The 20,478-nt window shown below is 39.3% G+C and overlaps 1 protein-coding gene across 4 annotated transcripts in view; it reads right to left on the bottom strand.

The window, feature by feature from the left end:
• Nucleotides 1-316: 316 nt before the first annotated feature.
• Nucleotides 317-20,478, bottom strand: part of FAM149A (family with sequence similarity 149 member A) — a 177,039-nt gene continuing 156,877 nt past the window's right edge. For 2 of the 4 annotated variants that reach the window (XM_073607670.1, XM_073607695.1), the window contains exons 9-14: nucleotides 17,492-17,586; nucleotides 16,727-16,951; nucleotides 12,363-12,483; nucleotides 12,050-12,181; nucleotides 9,809-9,887; nucleotides 317-6,453 (exon numbers count right to left, since the gene is read on the bottom strand). In XM_073607670.1, coding sequence (XP_073463771.1) covers nucleotides 6,380-6,453; nucleotides 9,809-9,887; nucleotides 12,050-12,181; nucleotides 12,363-12,483; nucleotides 16,727-16,951; nucleotides 17,492-17,586 — 726 coding nt within the window. In that variant the 3' untranslated portion in view covers nucleotides 317-6,379. The remainder of the gene's footprint in view (nucleotides 6,454-9,808; nucleotides 9,888-12,049; nucleotides 12,182-12,362; nucleotides 12,484-16,726; nucleotides 16,952-17,491; nucleotides 17,587-20,478) is intronic. The other 2 variants (XM_073607679.1, XM_073607687.1) reach the window with 2 other exon arrangements.

Below are 20,478 nucleotides of genomic sequence, written 5' to 3'. Positions count from 1 at the left end.
CCTAGGTTCACACCAGTAGGGCTGCATAATCATGTGTGTTTCGGTGTTTTTGTAGCGCATTTTGATGCCTTTTCATGACTCATGCATTTTTTTGGGGGGGTTTTGTAACAGACAAACAATCAGTTCAGCACAAAACCCTGCCAAAAATGCATCAAATGTACAGTACTTGTATTTTTCATATGATCCCATGGGGCCAAAAAAGCAATATGCTGCACCTTTTTAAAAATCTCACTACACAATGTTGCATTAATATCAACAGGCACCAAAGAGAATAATGTGATTTCACATGTTGTGCATTGCAGTGTGAAGGCCGGCTAGTTTCTCCTGACTAGTGTGAATGGGGTCTCAGCCCAGTTCATACAACAAGCTCTTACAAAGCATTTGCAGAGTTTTCAGCAAGATTTACTGAAACATGAAAAGGTTCAGTTCACCTTCATAGAAAAAACAAATAAGTGCATGTTTTTGCAGGAATTTTTTTATTTTTATTTTACAGGAGCCTCTATGCAGGCTGTCAGTCAGAGCTGAAGGAAGAATCAATGGACTACCACAATTACCACAACAGTAGTTCATTGAGAGCTACAAGACCATCTGCTGCAGTGGAAGACGGGACTTGTAGTACATTCATTCACAGATTTCTGTGAATGACATGACTGTGTGCGAGGAGTTTTCACAGAACCAAACAAAAGGCACGTCAGGATGGTGGGTGGTGTGATATGTTCTGTGGTGTTTGAATCCAGAAGTGCTCAGCTCTGAGCACTTTCAGGTTCAGAGCTGAATGAAGCTGCTTTGCTGTTTCCTCTATCAGAGTTGCCTAAGTGCAGAAGAGACATCGGGGTCCAAAAGACCCCTGAAGTATCTAAAAAGAGCACCTGTCACACAAAAAGTGATAGCAATAAAATTAATGGGAAAAAAATGAAAGTGCAAAATTAAAAAAAAAAAAAAATGTAAAGCCCCTTTGCACAAGCACATATTCATATGAACGTGCGTGCACTGTGCATTGGGCAGTGCCGAACATGCTAAAATCAGGAATAATTCTAGGGCCATCATTTATGATTAACTCTAAGTCAGTGGGGTTGATTTACTAAAGGGAAATAGACTGTGCACTCTGCAGTTGCTCCTGAGTTTAGTAAATGACTTCCATCATCCAATCATGTGCAAGCAAAAATGCTATGATTGGGTACTCTTTGCAAAGTGAAGCTTTACCTCATTTACTAAGCTCTGGAGCAACTGCACTCTGCAAACTGCACAGTCTATTTGCCTTTAGTAAATCAACTCCTATGTCTTGTCACCTATAAACAATTTGGGGTATCATAGTTTGTTGTATTGTAGGCACATGTAGTTTTGAGTCTTGACATATTTGTTATCTACAGTATTTACTTGATGCTGTCTCATTCTATATTTTACATAAACATTTAGATTTTGCTGCGCTTGTGTGCACAAAAATGTATTTAAGTGTGTTTTTTACTGAAAATAATATTTTGGGGGTAAGTAATCTTTAGGACTGAAATGTGCATTTTAACATTTGTGCAAAAAATGTAACATTTGCTTTGGCAGCAAAAGGTACCCACCAGTTTGAAAATGTTAAACCCAGATCTTAATGGGAGTAGGCTTCAGCGGTATGTAAGCTTCACACAATCTTGTTGTACCCAACGTTCCTGTACAAGCTGAAGCTCTTGTGAACAAGGCCTAATTGAGCACATTGTTTTTTCTAACTGGCCTCTAGCACACAGCTTATACTTACGATTACACAAAACATATATACAGCACTTCTAGCACTGACGAGACTCAACACATGGCTGTCACCAATCTATGAAGGTTATCAACAGCAGACAAACTTGTAATCTACAATATCACAGAAAGATTTTTTGGGGTAAGATACATAAATGTTCTTCAAAACAAATGCTAGTGTCATATTGATACAAAAATATATTCATTGTAAACATTATATATTAAGTTCACACATAGGTATATATGTATTGTACAGTATATTGCGCCGTGAATCCAGTAAAATGCATTGATTTTTTCACAATTTGTAAAAAATGTATTATGATTTTGGTTTAATTTTATAACATAAAAATGCTACTTAAAAGGAGCCTGTCTCAAAGAACCCAGGTATACGCAGATATTTTCTGGGGTTGATTTACTATGGGAATAAGGACTGTTCACTTTGGAAAGTGGATATTTACATAACATAGTGAATATGATAAAGCCGCCATCACTATGGCTATACCACTATGATTGTACCCAATTAAATGAAAAATAAAAAAGGGGAGGTTTTGATTCCAAATGATTTGATAACTGCAATGAATGCTGATTTAGCTAATTAAACATTTAATTTGTTAAATGTATGTCTAGGCAACAAAAAATAAAAATGCAATAAATCTCTGCAATACATGCACATGTTGCCACATTCGGCCACTTTAAAAACACTTCAGTGTACAGAAAAATGCCTGTTGATCCTGTCAGAAATCCTGTGAGTTCCTAACTACTGTTTGAGCAGACAACTCTGCCACTGCTATATCAAAATCTCAAGCCATGCTCTGTTCTTTCCTGCTAGACTACAGAGCACCTACCCCTCTACTTATTTCTTTAACATAAAAGGAGGTGTTCTGTAGTTTAGCAAAGGAGAAGTGGCAGGGCTAATAACACTGCTTGTGATTTCTGTGCAGCAGAGGCAACATGCTATCAGCTCAAACAGGACACTTTGGGGTTGATTTACTAAAGGCAAATAGACTGCAGTTGCCCTCTGCAAGTGCAGTTGCTTCAGAGCTTAGTAAATGAGGTAAAGCTTCACTTTGCAAAAAGTACCTAATCACGTGCAAGGAAATAAAAAAAGCAGCATTTTAGACTGCACATGATTGGATGATGCAAAACAGCAGAGCTTCATGCATTTACTAAGCTCTGGAGCAAATGCACTTGCAAAGTGCACAGTCTTTTTTTTTTTTAATTGTTTATTTATTGAATATTTTCAAAAAAAGGAACAGCATACATATTCACATGAAGAAGTCAACAAAGGGAATATAAAGTGCACAGTCTTTTTGCCTTTAGTAAATCAACCCCTATAAGTTCCCTTGGTATGGCAGATAAAGAGGTATTTTCTGTACTTGAAGTGTTTTTAAAGTGACAATACATCTATTGTGTACTGCATTGGGATTTTTTGCCTAGACACTAAGAACAGTCTCTACTTCTGTAAATCACTGACTGTAGTGATGTTACCTCAGTCCAACGTAAAAGATTATTTTAAGTATTTTTATGTTTCTGGATCTTTCTGGTAATTATCAACTTTAGGTTCTGAATTCTCTATTACTTGGTATACTTTAATCCAAATGGATGTGTTTGTGGGGGGAAGAAACAACAGATCTGAGCTTTTATCTTGAGTGCAGGTTTGAAAATGAATGCTTGAACCCAATTAGTTTCTCTGGGCAATGGAGACATTTCTCTTTACCAGATTTGTATGAATCTTCTTTATCATTAATTTAGGGCTTAAAGCTGCATATGAAAAGATGCAGATTGATGCACAGAGCTCTCAAACAGTCTCTTGTATTGATAGGAGGATTTCAGATACACGTGTGAAAGGTCAGCACAGACTTTTACTGCATGTGCATATCAACACTTTTTCAGCAATATAAGCTATCTTAAACTAGAAGCCTGATATCCAGCTGTGTCTCTTTAGATGTGCTACTATGCCTGTATGCTTAGCCCTTTAGTTGGCATTGACAATGGAGTTGGACAGGACCACTTGCAGGTATCTTTGCCAGCTCTTGGGCCCCTGCTTGTGTATAGCCTGTGGCTTAGTACATGGGAGGCATGCTGCAGACACCTCTAGTGCTGACTTATCAAGGATAGAATAGTAGTGAACTAACAAGGTTTTCCAACCAATCTGCTTCTCCCAAAGAGTATAAATGAAAGAAACTTATAAATGAATTAGTTGTGCGTTATGTGACAAATGTAATGTGAAGTGATAATGAATATGTCTGTGACACATACTCTAACATTGCACAAATGGCTTGTGATGTTTGAATAAAACTCTCTGTTGCAATAACATGAAAATACTGACCTGATTACATAACATGCTGATGCATGAAATACTGCATCTGTGTGTATAAAAATTCCATATAATTACATGGGAAATCATGTAAAAACACGTTATATATAATCTCCAGCTACAGTATATGATATTATAATCTAGCTTATTCCATAAGGTAAAAGAGAACAAGCAAAAGCCATAAGGGATAACAATAATTCAGTGTTTTTATCTCTCACTTATTTTAGCTCAATAAACTGAAATCCCTATGCTACCAATGATACCAAAATTTGCACATTTTCACTGCTGTTTTTATTGCTTTAAAAAAACCCTATGTGTAAGCACCAATCTATGAAGTGCTGCATTTTACAATATTACCCTGGAGCAACCCGAGTCTCTTCACTGATCCTATTTGAGGTACCCTTCAACTAAATGAAGCATATTAAGCTATGTGAACTGGCATATGGTAGAACTTATCCTCTGTGTTGCAATCATTGTTAATGCTATTGGAGTGCTCTGACATACTATTAGGGTAGTGAAGAGAAGGCACCCCCAATGTGATAGATTGCCTGAACATCCTATCATCAGGGTCTATAACCCAGTTTTCAGTTTGCCCAGAATTAGAAGTGGAGCTTTGGAAGGTTGTAACAGTTTGGTGAAGAGCATTATCATGAAAGATTGTAAGCTCCTACAAGCAAGGCCCCACTAACCCTGAATTGTATTCTAACAGTACTGTCTCCCTTTATTCACAAACTATTGGTGCTATATAAATCCTGGATGATAATAATATATATTGCAATATAATTATATTATACTGGAGTCTGACACTTTTGTGTTTGTTATGCCCTGCGCAGTGGAGTAGAGTGCAGTAAGTGGTTAGCACGTCCGCCTAACAGGTCTAGGATCGTCGGTTCAAATCCCAACCATGGCACTACCTCCCTGGAGTTTGCATGTTCTCCCTGTGCCTGTGTGGGTTTCCTCCCACACTCCAAAGACATGCTGGTAGGCTATTTGGCTCCTGTCTAAATTGGCCCTAATATGTAAATTAGGGAACTTAGATTGTAAGCGTCTTGAGGGCAGAGAAAGATATGAATTTTTTTTTTATCCAGTATTTATACACTTTAGTTGATAGAACTCTGTTGTGATATTTTTTTGGGTGAGACTAGAATAATTCAGTATTGCAAGTAATATACTAAAATGCAATGAGGTAAGGTGAAGTAAAACATCTAATCATGCACCAAAGGCTTCTGTTTTCTAAATTCACCAGCACGTGACTGGATATTTAATGACTGCTACAGCAAAGAAGCTTATATTCAGCTTGGCACTTGAACTAAAGGGCCTAATGATGGCAGAAAGATATTACTCTCATGTGCCATATATATACTGTATATATTTATGTCAAGCGAATAGAATTGCTGATAAATATTAGTAGATCATATTAGTGGCCTTTGTTTGATCAGGCGAAATTCATCATGCAAGTGCAATAACCACTATAAACTGATCAGCAACCATCTTTCGCTGGTATGACTGCAACAAACTGATCAAAGGCAAATTTGGATTTGTTGCTGTGGGTTGCTACACCACTTTGCTTTGTGAACTAAAGTCTCATGCTGTGACAACTCCAGGCTATGCAGCCTTTTTTTGTGCAGAAGTTTATGATATTCTTAACTCAGTGCAGCTTAAAAGCTCTGGTTCAATAATTGTGTGTGCTTTTCTTGGTGTAAAACTGTGACTGTGCTACTGGACATAATGATCATGTCGTCCAAGCTAAAAAGTGCTTTATCCACTAGGATATGATTTGCTAGGCTTAAGGGGCCATACATTAATTTTTTCTTTTCATTCTATGAACTGAAAACTCTGATTCCTCCATCCAAGCTATATAGCACAGAAAAATCAATCTCCGACTGCAGCTATTGTATTTTGACAGCCAGGGCTGTCCAAAAACTCAAACATTGGTTGCAGCCACTGTTCAGCTGAAATATTTCCAGCAGGTTTCTTCGACATAAGTCAATTGAACTATCAACTTTTGTTGAATGGAGCGAATTTCAGCCGGTTCCTAAAGAATTTCACACAGTGTATGGCCAGCTTTATACAAAACGATTACCAAGGGGAGGGACAACATGTTTTTTTTCACACAGCTTTCTGCATGAAATTATTGTATTGTTTTTGGTACATTACATAATTATATTATGTTGAATATATTAGAATAGATCCTCATTGTCAAATAAATCTCTTAAAGAGTCTTTTATAAAAGTGGCCAGTTTGTTACATACAAGAACTATTTGTGAACACATGGATTGGGAGAGCTGTGCACCCACTAATTTAGGTACGAAGCATTGTCCATGTTACCGCTCATTAGGAGGCAACTTGAAATTTTCTTCTCGCATTTGGTGGATTCCTTTGAAATGATTTTGGTTGATATTGGGAACCTTGATGGGAAAAGCAAAACATATAATAAAGTGATATTTCTTATAATCATTTGCAATCATAGAAACTATTAAATGGAGGAATTTTCTGTTTAGAAAATGACTTGGTACCCATGCACATACATGTTCTGGTGATAGGTTCAGCTTATAGTATATTCTGAAGGGGATGAGTTAAGCCCAATTCATCCCATCCGGGTGGACCTAAACGCCTGTTGTTTGACCTCTCGTTGGAAGTAAAAAAGTAAATTATTGTTATTTCTAGTGATAATGTGACACTCTCCAGCATGGTTGTTAAAGCCTAAGTTAAAATACCCCCCCCCCCCCAGGAGTTGGGGAACTGTTGGCAGGCACTCAAGAGGGTTTGACTATGCCCACAATTTTCACCCACCTCCGCAAATCATAGAAACTGTACTATAGCATCTATGAATGAAATGTGATCTATGAATGGAGGATAGGTGGATGAGTCAAATGTTCGTTACCCCCCCCCCCGCTGCCGTCGACATCATTGGTGCATGTGCACTGAAGGAACAGCTCGCTTGTGCCGTTTCTCCAGGACCCGTGCCGTGACCGGTGGCACCCGCACGGAAGTGACGTCATCACGGCTCCAGCCAATCACAGCGCTGGAGCCCGTAAACCCGGGAGTAACTCTGGGAAAGATGTCGGTGGGAGCGGGGTGCGGGCGGCACTGCAGGGCATCGTTCTAAGGTAAGTATTTCATGCGATGCATATTAGCTCATTATGCCTTTGTCTTGCAAGTGTTTGTTTTTTTTTCCGGAGATTTACAACCTCTTTAATTCATAGAATGGGGGAGGGGGCTCAAACGGAGGAAGATTTTAAGGAATGCAGGAGCCAGCAGCACACACCAGATTAATAGTAATGGGTTGATTTTACTAAAGGCAAATAGACTGCGCACTTTGGAAAGTGTAGTTGCATTCTGCAAGTGCAGTTGCTCCAGAGCTTAGTAAATGTGCTAAAGCTTCACTTTACACAAACACCCAATCTCATGCAAGGGATATTTTAAAAAAAAACAGCATTTTTGTTTGCATATAATTGGATGATGGAAGTCAGCTCTCCCTCATTTACTAAGCTCTGAAACAATTGCTCTTGTAGAGTGAAACTGCACTTTCAAAAGTGCACAGTCTATTTACCTTCAGTAAATCAACCCCATTGCCTCTTGTGTTGATTTTTTTAAAACTCAACTTATGCCATAAGCTGTTTCTGACATCACTGGAAAATGTTAAAGGGCCCTTTATCTAAAACAAATTATTTCAGTTTTGGATAGATGTCAGTATTTGAATATGTACCCCAACTTATATATGTACCTGAGAACTCATCTCCACCCAGGAGATTCACATTCTCCCTCTTTCATTTGTTATAGGTGTTTCATGGAGATATCAGCATGAAGATAAGAGATAGCTCCTGTGCAACCATTTTCACTTCTGGCATTCAGATTTCATCAATGGAGTCTAGTAAAGTTATGTGAAGCTGAGGGATCCAGCCATGACCAAGCATCAGTACTTTTTAAAGCGATTTTTGCAAGGAATTTTCTACTTTCATTAATGCTATGTAAAAACCCCTTTCAATAGCACCAACATAATCAACACATTTTGGAGGATGGGCTGTTATTCCAGACAACCAGGAGCACTAACGTTGGCTAAACAGACTTTTAGTACAATCTATGGAAAATCTATTGAAAATCTGAGGTTAGGTATTCTTTTCATTTTAATGTAGACAGGAATACAAGGAAAGGGGTGAGGAAAAGGGTTAGTTTGTTGGAAATTGCATATAATATATTTTACCATATACTGAACTTATAACACACCTTTGCTCCCACAAGAACCTTTTATAGATAGCAGATAAGAATTGGTAATCAATAAAATATGATTGTTATCACTCTAGCCTAGAAGGAAGGCTCAACGGGTCTAAGTCCATACTGATAAATAATAGTACAAAAATCTGTTTTAGGCCTCTTGTACACAGCTGTAAAAATGAGCGTATGGGCGTACAGTATAAAATAAGTTTGTAGTGATGCCCCTGAACCACAGCTGCAGCGTATTTTAGTTTTTAAAGTTTTATAGTTTTTAGGTTTTAAAAATGACGCCCATAAATGTGCCAGCAGTTACATGAGCACAGCGCTTTCTGTAATGCAGCCCTATGGATTAAAATATGCTATAGCTGAGGCACCCAGGCCACATGCAAGAGGACTAAAAGGGATACATATTCATTTGAAAAATATATACAGGAAAGCCCCTTTTTAGAATGACTTTCTGTTTAGACTTTTATTATTTATATTTTAGGTGAGAACACATTTACCAATGTCAGGGGATGCAACATTTGGCGGAATAAAGAATAGAACATGACAATATACAGGTCTTAAAAAAATTATTTAAAAGTAAACTAGCAGAACAGGGTCTAGAAAGGAGTCATAGTAAGCACCAGGATGTACAGTGGTCAGTTAAAAAATTGATAGTTGGAGATAGAAAAGGAGAAGGCCTTAACTACCAGGTTTTAACGGATATTTCCAAGTACGTGGAGGATGCCTAATCAATTGGAGGGTCATTAATTAGCAACTAGTTTGATCGCACTTGGTATATTGGAAACACTTCATTATAGACTGTTGCTTACCAACCGGTAGGGTTTGGACAAAGAATTTCCAAACGTCAAAAAATTTTTTGATCCATGATTGTTTGCTGAAGGAGGTCTCCTCCCAGTTTGTTTGAATTTTTTTTTTTAACATTGTCATGTTTATTATTCTGTGCTGTTTGCATTTTACGTTGTTTTGTGTTGTATGTTTTGGTTTTGTGATCCAAGTTGTAAACAGTTGTTGATGTAGAATGTTGTGTTTTTCTTTATCGTGTTTTGTATTCTTAAATGTTGAGACTCCTTTCACACCGAGGCAGTTTTCAGGGGTTTTAGCGCTAGAAATAGCGCCTGTAAACTGCCTCTCGTTCATTTCAGTGTGACTATTCAAATTGGGACGATTCGCTTGCGGGACGTTAGGAAAGGTCCTGCAAGCAGCATCTTTGGTGCGGTTTGGGAGCGCTGTATTTAGCACTCCCAAAATGCCCTGCCCAGTGAAATGAATGGGCAGCGCTTCCAAAGCTCCTGAAAAGCGTTTCGGAAGCACCGCAGCACAGACGCTTTTAAACCCTTCTTTAGGGTTAAAAGCACCCCGCTAGCAGCCGAAAAGCGCCAATAAAATAGTACTAAAGCGCTGCGACCCCAGTGTGAAAGGGGTCTGAGGAAAGGAGTCTGAGTGATCGATGGATTTGTTTGTTCGTATTTTGATTTGTTTCCTGGGTTTTATGGTTTTGGCATGAAGTAATATTATACTGTATTGCACAAGATGTGATCTTACTTGTTAGGAAAGCTTGTCCTGTCCATGTATGATTAGCAAAATCCAAAGGAGTAAAAGATCTTCTATGAGATGTCTCTGACTGTAATAAAAATAAGTTATGCATTAACAATATGTTTAATTGCTGGACTCCAGATAGATACAAAAACACCAACTAATGCAGTTTTATGTTTATCAAAAATAAAAGTATTTTTATATGCCTGATTTTCATTTCATATCAGTCTCTTTCAATCTGTTATACAGCTGCACTTTAGTAAGCTGACAAAAGGAGGGTACAGAGTGAACAGAAGGATGACTCCTCATTATGCTGCTACTGTTCCTTCATTGTCCAATAACAAGCTGGGGGCAAGAAGGTGACCTAACTTAGTTGCTTAACTGCAATAGTGAATAGTCAGGTCACTAACATTGCTGTCTCGTAGAATGTGTATTTTTCAAAACAGGATGGAGAAAACTACACATTTTTTCACAGGTAAAATAACTCCAATATACAGTATCTCACAAAAGTGAGTACACCCCTCACATTTTTGTAAATATTTTATTGTAATTTTTCTTGTGACAACACTGAAGAAATTACACTTTGCTACAAAGTAAAGTAGTGAGTGCACAGCTTGCATAACAGTGTAAATTTTCTGTCCCCTTAAAATAACTCAACACACAGCCATTAATGTCTAAACTGCTGGCAACAAAAGTGAGTACACCCCTAAGTGAAAATGTCCAAATTGGGCCCAAAGTGTCAATATTTTGTGTGGCCACCATTATTTTCCAGCACTGCCTTAACCCTCCTGGGCATGGAGTTCACCAGAGCTTCACAGGTTGCCACTGGGGTCCTCTTCCACTCCTCCATGACGACATAACGGAGCTGGTGGATGTTAGAGGCCTTGCGCTCCTGCACCTTCCATTTGAGGATGCCCCACAGACGCTCAATAGAGTTTAAGTCTGGAGACATACTTGGCCATCCATCACCTTTACCCTCAGCTTCTTTAGCAAGGCAGTGGCTGTCTTGGAGGTGTGTTTGGGGTCTTTGTTATGTTGGAATACTGCCCTGCGGTGCAGTCTCCAAAGGGAGGGGATCATGCGCTGCTTCATTATGTCACAGTACATGTTGGCATTCATGGTTCCCTCAATGAACTGTAGCTCCCCAGTGTCGGCAGCACCCATGCAGCCCCAGACCATGACACTCCCACCACCATGCTTGACTGTTGGCAAGGCACACTTGTCTTTGTACTCCTCACCTGGTTACCGCCACACACTCTTGACACCATCTGAACCAAAAAGGTTTATCTTGGTCTCATCAGACCACAGGACATGGTTCCAGTAATCCATGTCCTTAGTCTGCTTGTTTTCAGCAAACTGTTTGCAGGCTTTCTTGTGCATCATCTTTAGAAGAGGCTTCCTTCTGGGACAGCAGCTATGCAGTCCAATTTGATGCAATGTGCGGCGGAGCACTGACAGGCTGACCCCCCACCCTTTCAAACTCTGCAGCAATGATGGCAGCACTCATACGTCTATTTCCCAAATACAACCTCTGGATAGGACGCTGAACATGTGCACTCAACTTCTTTGGTCGACCATGGCGAGGCCTGTTCTGAGTGGAGCCTGTCCTGTTAAACCACTGTATGGTCTTGGCCACCATGCTGCAGCTCAGTTTCAGGGTCTTCTTACAGCCTAGGCCATCTTTATGTAGAGCAACAATTATTTTTTTCAGATCCTCAGAGAGTTCTTTGCCATGAGGTGCCATGTTGAACTTCCTGTGACCAGTATGAGAGAGTGAGAGCAATAACACCAAATTTAACACACCTGCTCCCCATTCACACCTGAGACCTTGTAACACTAACGAGTCACATGACACTGGGGAGGAAAAATGGCTAATTGGGCCCAATTTGGATATTTTTACTAAGGGGTGTACTTACTTTTGTTGCCAGCGGTTTAGACATTATTGGCTGTGTGTTGAGTTATTTTAAGAGGACAGCAAATTTATACTGTTATACAAGCTGTACACTCACTACTTTACATTGTATCAAAGTGTCATTTCTTCAGTGTTGTCACATGAAAAGATATAATAAAATATTTACAAAAATGGGAGGGGTGTACTCACTTTTATGAGATACTGTATGTATTTCTATACTGTTTAGCTATCTGCCTGGAGTTTATCTTTAGGCTAACCATGTAATAATATACAAAAAAAACAGCATATTTGTTTACAATAAACAGAAAGCATAAGACGCAAAATACGATTTGACAAACCCTGAAAGTGTGAGTTGTATTGGGTCTTGAAAATTGCTCCACAATGGCAGCTCTCTCCCGTAGGGGCCGCCTTCCTGTAGTATCAGGCACAGCACTAGATATCCGACTATGAGGATGCTTTCCCCTGTTCTGCTGGATAGAAAAGAGAAAGTTGGGCACAGAACAAGATTTTTACTAAATTACTTACAAAATTAGGATAAAAATACTGCTTAAATTACTGGCTTCTTTCTATTTCTTATCAGTAACAGTTATGCCTTCTTTACATTAGTGGTTCTAATTTTTATTGAATAAACAGATATGCATGCTATCTTACAGCTGAATGACGAGAACTGGGTACAGGCAGATGTTGCTCCACTGTATCAGAATTAATTGGTGGTAACTTATTCCTGCTGATTTGGATGGATGGTGAAGATAGTCTTTCCAGTCCTGTGTATCTGAAATAATAAAAAAAAAGTGTTAAAAAACAACAGCATCCATTACTAAAATTCATTGATGTGCCTCTATCAGCATATTGCATTTAGGTGAGACAAAACAGAAAAGAGTGGTGCAAACACTGCCATACTGTAATATAGATTAGAGCCAGATCACCCATAGGATGACCTTGGCAGTTGCTTAGGGCACGGTGGATGTTCATGGGCTACAAACATAGAAAAGCTAGTCTTTTTATGTTTAGTGGGATGGAAGCACTTCCAAGTGGCTATACAGCTAGCTGTTCAGCTCTCATGGCCCCAGTGTTTACAGGGCTCTTTTGTGAGCCTGAAAGCACTGGTTGCTATTGCAGGATAGAAGGCCGAAATAGATCAGGCAACTGCAGTTCTCAGATCTTCACTGTTTACTTTGGAATTCGGGGTTCAGAGATGTCAGAATCCCTATGCAGTGGCCATGTTAACATGCAAATTGGGAAATTGGAGTATGCGATTTACATAGACTACAGACAGAAAAAGCATCAGGGGTTCAACGGGCAACTTATGCCTCAATAGACCTCAACTTTAAGGTAAGGTTAAAGAAGGTGGAAGAGCTAACAATCTACTAGGGTAAAAGGGACGATATAGATGGTGGAAGAGCTCACATTCTATTGGGGTCTAAGGCCTGATTCACATTTTTAGTGCAAATCTGCAAAATGCACTAAAAATGCATTACAGAATGTGTTCCATAGGAAACCATGTTAAATGGACTGAAGTGCAAATCTGAAAAATGCAAAAAGCACTAAAAATGCATAGGTGTGAATCAGGCCTAAAAGAGTATACAAAAGGTGGAACAGCAAACACTCTTTTGGAGTATCAGGGGAGATACACAGGTAGAATAGCTTACAATATATAAAAGTATAAAGGGAAGACACAGAAAGCAGGAGAGGTTACAATCTATTAGGGAATAGGGGAGATTAAAAAAGGTGGAAGAGCTTACAGTACATTGGGGTAGAATGCAGAACAGCTTACAATCTATTGGAAAATATGAGAGGAAGCAGAGGGTTTAAGAGCTTACCCTCTATTACGGGGTAAAGGGAGGATACAAAAAGTTGACCTTACAATCTAATGGGATATAATGGAGGATAATCAATAATAGAACAATCTATAAGGATACAAAGAAAGAATACAAAAAGCTGGAAGAATTTAATATGTATTAGAGTATAAAGTAGAGATACCAAAAGGTGGAAGACCTTACAATACTTATGCTAGGTTCACACCTATGTAGTTGGTGCGGCCCACGTTTGCACGGGCAAAACAGCACAGGAAAAGGGTTCCTGCACTTTTTTAAACTGCAGCTACAGGGTAATTGCTTTTTGCACTATGCGATTTCCCACACCCGCAAATGCACTGCGTGTTTAGCTGTGTGGGGGTACCATTAAGAATGAATTGCAGCCCGGCGCATCTCTACAGGAGCAGCACGTTGTAGTTGGAGGTGGGGGAAAAGGTGCGATTCCCTCACCCACAACCACTCACACAAGAGTGAACCAAGCCTTAAGGAAGGATACAGACCGTGGAAGAACTTACAATCTGTTAGAGTATAAGGGAAGATACAGCAGTTGGAATAGCTTAGAGTCTATTAAAATATAATGGAGACTACAGAGGGTTGAGAGAATTACTGTCTGTTGGGGTATAAAGTTACCCCAGCCTTTGGAACCAGCCTTTCTATACATATTTCTGTGACTAAAGTGACTTAGCAATCACCCGATCTTACTGTGTATAGATAAAATTAATGAAATCAAATTTTCATCTATTATTGTATATACAGTGAGGGAAAAAAGTATTTGATTTAGTACGTTTGCCCACTGACAAAGAAATGATTCGTCTATAATTTTAATGGTAGGTTTATTTTAACAGTGAGAGACAGAATAACAACAAAATAATCCAGGAAAACGCATTTCAAAAAAGATATAAATTGATTTGAATTTTAATGAGGGAAATAAGTATTTGATCCTCTATCCATTAGCAAGATTTCTGGCTCCCAGGTGTCTTCTAAACAGGTAACAAGCTAAGATCAGGAGCACTCTCTTAAAGGGAGTGTTCTTAATCTCAGCTTTTTACCTGTATAAAAGACACCTGTCCACAGAAGCAATCAGATTCCAATCTCTCCACCATGGCCAAAGAGCTATCCAAAGAAGGCAGGGAAGATTGAAGACCTACACAAGGCTAGAATGGGCTACAAGACCATAGCCAAGCAACTTGGTGAGAGGGTGGCAACAGTTGGTGCGATTATTCGCAAATGGAAGAAACACAAATAACTGTCAATCTCCCTCGTCTGGAGCTCCATGCAAGATCTCACCTTGTGGAGTTTCAGTGATCATAAAAACGGTGAGGAATCAGCCCAGAACTACACGGGAGAATCTTGTCAATGATCTCAAGACAGCTGGGACCATAGTCTCCAAGAAAATAATTGGTAACACAATGAAGTACTGAAATCCTGCAGCACCTGCAAGGTTTCCCTGCTCAAGAAAGCACATGTACAGGCTCATCTGAAGTTTGCTAATGAACATCTGAATAATTCAGAGGAGAACTAGGTGAAAGTGTAGTGGTCAGATGAGACCAAGATCAAGCTCTTTGGCATCAACCAACCTCGTTGTGTTTGGAGGAGGAGGAATGCTGCCTATGACCCCAGCACATACAGTACACAAAAACATTGGCTAGGCACACATGTAACCCTTTGATTGCCCTAGATGTTTAACCTCTTCCCAGTCAGTGTCATTAGTACAGTAACAGTATGTCACTGGTTCCTGCAAAGTCTGTCAGATTATCCATAGCAATATCTTAGTCCCGCTTTAACCTCCCTGGCGGTATGATTATGTCAGATTTTTGATGCTGAAAGCGGTACATTGTTTCGCATGGAAATTTGGCATTTTATATTGTAGGCCTGTAATTCTTAGGAATAACACATCTGTCCAAACAAGAGTCTAGTAGACATCCCGGGTATGATAAAGTTTGAAACGTGAAATCATAAATTATAATATAATAAATAATTATAACAAATAATATAATAACAATAATAATAAAATATATTCAATAATGTAATCAAATCAAAAACACTGACATTTGCTCAGTTGCAGAATTGTCACTGTCATTACTTTCAGTGTTTGATGATGAATTTCCCCACAAATCACTATCACTCAATTCTGCAAGTGATTCTAATTTATCCACTTTTGACGTAAAGGGACACTTTTTGGTTGCTATGGACAATCTCAAGTTTCCAGGCAGAAAGAACAGTATATATAATATAAAACTACATGCAGGGGACTGGACAAAGCATTAGGGACGAAAGGGATGTAAAATAATTTGATACAGTACACTGTAACCTTACAGATTCCATTACTGTAAGTATTATGTATTTTTAACTTTTTGAATTTGGCGCCAGGCTCCGTCCCTGTCCGTCGCGACGCTCGCAGAGAACGGAGCTCGGCATCGTGATGAATTGAGTCGAGGACACAGCTCGTCATCACAGGATACTGGGGACTAATAAACAAATTTCCCCTGCGATGCGTTCCCGAGTGTGGCTTGGGATTTACCGCTTTTGGTATGGAAAATTCACCCCGAGCCATACTCTGGAATACCACCAGGGAGGTTAATTTGCTGATCGCCGCCATTACTAGTATAAAAAAAATAAAATGAATAAACATTCCATAAATATTTACCATAGTTTGTAGACAATATAACGTTTGCGTAAACCAATCAATGTATGCTTATTGGGATTTTTTTTTTACCAAAAATATATAGCAGAATACATATTTACCTAAATTTATGAAGAAATTAGATTTTTCTATTTTCTTTTATTGGATATGTTTTATAGCAGAAAGTAAAGAATATTGTTTTGTTTTTTTTCAAAATTGTCCTTTTCTTTTTCTGCTATAAACAAAAAAGACTCACTGATCAAATACCACCAAAAGAAAGCTCTATTTGTGAGAAAAAAAATGACATAAATTATGCAGGACTGCACAATAATCAGTTAAAGTAACACAGTGATGTATCGCAAAAAATGGCCTGGTCAGGAAGAGGTGTAAATCTGCTGGAGGTCAAGTGGTTAATGTAGTTCCTGTGTGAAGAGCAAAGAATTGCAGCCATATGACTGTGATTAAACCTTTTGTGTATCACCGTTGCTTTAATAGCACTATAATAACTGCCCGACCTGATACTAAATAATGCAGGAAAGAAAAATATTCCTGTTGGTTGTTTGCTGAGCTGTACTCACAGTTTTGTACCCCTGAGCACTTCATCACTGTAAACATTAGGAGTTTTAGATGGGATGGGCTCTAAAGTGAGAGCAGGCAGTCTTCGATGTGTCGGTGTTTTCCTAGAAGGAGTGTGCAGAAGGCGTGAAGATGACAGAACGTTGCTGTCATTCAACTTTCCTAACCGGTTCCGTGCAGAGTTCAGTCCTCTTGGAAATATGTTTAAAGATTTGTCTTCTTGTTCACTTTGAACAAAATAAAAATATACTGAATTAGTATGATTAGTGTGATCATTATATGTAATAAATATTATTTAAACTATGTAATGTAAGATACAAATCTGTGTTAAAAATAGGCCATAGAAAGTTACAATACTTACACTCTGGACTGCCTTTCTTAAAGGTCATAATTTAACAAAAAGCAAATCATATACTTTAGGCTGATAAGTGCTACTACATAAAATGCATGGAACATCTATCAGTTAGATAAAAGTTCTCCCTACATTAGTTTAAAAGGACTGGGGAAGTCAACTCTTTGTTCTGAGACCTGTATCCCTATAAACTGCTGTAGACGATGCATGGTCTTACAATACACAAGTGTTCAATGAAGTGTTCACTGCATAGCACAAGTGAAGATGCACCTGCAACGCATTTCATTATTGACACAGTAGCATTCTATATACATTTTCTCCCATATGTGTGCTGTGGCTCTGGCATGTAAATTATAAAACACATAGGACAGGTTCACAATGCACTTAATACTTGTGTTAAGAATTCTATGCTTACTGTGTCTTCTCAGAGAGACCAGAATGTCTGTGTTGTAATGGTTTAGCTTGTATTGTCATTACTCCATTCAGATCACCACTTAAGTTACGACTAGTCTGCAAAAAAAAAAGAACAGTGAAAAGTTAAACCAGGTTGGTTGGGAGATCTGCCTTATAGTTTTCTTATTTCTAAAAAAAAGCAATATTTACTGTAAATGTTTTAAAATAGATACATATATTGTAGATATACATTAATTTCTGTTCACCCAGGTGATCACAAACAAATGTATGTAAATCATTTGTTTATTTTCTCACATTTTAATTTTATTTTAAGACAGGAAAAACAATTTCTATAAAAATCAACATAACAAAAAATAATAACAACGCATCAAAACAGTAAACGTATATAAAAAAAATAAATGGTTTAAAAAGGGGGGGGGGGGGTGGAAGGACACAAGGAAGGATATTACTGGCGAGCTGATTCAAAGGCATAATACACAGTTTCAATCAACTAATGGAACCCATATCAATAAGAGCCTTTCTCTGAAAGGGTAAACACTTTCCATAAGGTCCAGGTTTTCGTGTATATCTCTCGTTTCTGCTGGGTTGTCAAAAATTCATATGTTTATTAACCTTATAAAGTTCAACTAGGGTTCTGTATGTAGGCTGGTAAATTTGTCATTTTGAAGGATCTTACAGACATATTGCCATATGGGACTTAAGAGATAGTAGGTCTGATTTACTAAAATAAATGACAAAGTACAAAGATAAATCCAGTGTATGCCTAAATTGCGGACTCGCATGTGCATGTTCATGAGCATAGCGACTGGGATCCCCGAGCATATATGCCTTATTGTACACTGATTTTTTTATACCTATGATGCAGTCCAAGTTTGCTGCATGTCTGTCTATTCCCTTACAGTGCAGCAAAGAAAAAAAAAAAAACACACACAGATACACTTCTGAAAAATGTATTGAAATAAAAAAATATACCATATATGACCAGGTTACCAAGCAATTAAACTTGCATGCAGCAAGTAAAAAGTATACCAAATAAACTCTCTGTGTAAAGGCCCGTACACACGATCTGACTTTTTGACAACAAACATGCAAATTAGCTGTTTTAAGGCAACATCCGACCGTGTGTACACTTCATCGGACAAACTTTTTCGGTTTTCATCGGTCAAACTTTCCGGCAACAAAAGTCCAATGGAGCAAAGTCCAATCGTGTGTACATAAAACCATCAGACTTTTGTATGAACTACAAACACGCATGCTCAAAACTAATGCAAAAGATCAGACAACAATACAGAAGTTGACCAAAGGTTGGCGCCGGAGAATTGAACGTCCTCTTTTTGAAGTGTCGTCAGTACTTTGAAACGTCACTATGTTCGTGTATGTTGCCGAAAAAGTCCTGCCGTGTGTATGCTTAATTCGTTTACGGCCAACCCCCTTTGCACAAAAATCCACGGGAAAGTTTGTACAAAGTCCGATCGTGTGTATGAGGCTTAAGGCCTCTTGCACGCTGCAGCTTAAAAAAGCTCAGTACAGCTTTTTTTTTTTTTATACTGAGCTAAAATACTGCCCATTAATTGTAATGTGCCTATGTTGGTATTTATTAGTTGGATCTATAGTCAAAGCACCAGCATATGAAATATTCTATGCTGACTGGTTCTTTAACCACTTCCCGCCCGCCCTATAGTGGATTGACGTCCGGGAAGTGGTTCTGTTATCCTGACTGGACGTCATATGACGTCCAGCAGGATAACATGCCGCAGCGCGCCCCCGGGGGCGCGCATCGCGGCGATCGGTGGAGCGTTGTGTCAGTCTGACACACCGCTACACTGATCTTGGTAAAAAGCCTCCGGCGGAGGCTCTTTACCACGTGATCAGCCGTGTCCAATCACGGCTGATCACGCTGTCAATAGGAAGAGCTGTTGATCGGCTCTTCCTCACTCGCGTCTGACAGACGCAAGTAGAGGAGAGCCGATCGGCGGCTCTCCTGGCAGGGGGGGTCTGCGCTGATTGTTTATCAGCGCAGCCCCCCCGCAGATCACCACACTGGACCACCAGGGATCGCCACTAGGACCACCAGGGAAGGGGCAACATGTGGATGGCCAGGTATGTACCCCATGGCCATCCACATGTACCCAGTGTGCCAAATCTGTGCCAATCAGTGCCCACAAATGGGCACTGATTGGCACAATTATGTTGCAGTGATGCCCAGCAATGCCACCCTTAGGGGCATCACTGCAAATAAGCAATGCCACCAGTGCCACCCATCAGTGTCCATTCATGCCACCTATCAGTGCCCATCCGTGCCCATCAATCAGTGCCCATCTGTGACCATCTGTGCCAACTATCAGTGCCACCCATAAGTAACCATCAATGCCACCTACGAGTGTCCATCAATGCCACCTATGAGTGCCCATCAGTGCCAGTGCCGCATACCAGTGCCACCTATCAGTGCCCATCAGTGCCACCTATCAGTGCCCATCAGTGCCCCCTATCAGTGCCCATCATCAGTGCCCGTCAGTGCCACCTCATCAGTGCCACCTCATCGGTGCCACCTCATCTGTGCCCATCAGTGCCGCCGTATCAGTGCCCGTCAGTGCAGCCATATCAGTGCCTGTCATTGAAGAAGAAAACGTATTTATTTACAAAAAGTTTTAACAGAAACAAAGAAAAACGTGTTTTTTTTCAAAATTTTCGGTCTTTTTTTATTTGTTGCGCAAAAAATAAAAACCGCAGAGGTGATCAAATACCACCAAAAGAAAGCTCTATTTGTGGGAACAAAATGATAAAAAATTTGTTTGGGTACAGTGTAGCATGACCGCGCAATTGTCATTCAAATTGCGACAGCGCTGAAAGCTGAAAATTGGTCTGGGCGGGAAGGTGTCTAAGTGCCTGGTATTGAAGTGGTTAACTTCTAAACATGCTTACAAAGAAAACCTTTTTTGATAGTCTGGCACATTTGATGCAGTTTTGTTACTCTATGTTACCATGTAA

The sequence above is a fragment of the Aquarana catesbeiana genome, linkage group LG01, assembly GCF_042186555.1.
Source record: "Aquarana catesbeiana isolate 2022-GZ linkage group LG01, ASM4218655v1, whole genome shotgun sequence".
NCBI lineage: Eukaryota > Metazoa > Chordata > Amphibia > Anura > Ranidae > Aquarana > Aquarana catesbeiana.
Note: the sequence above shows the minus strand (reverse complement) of the source record. Positions and strands in the feature narration are given on the sequence as shown.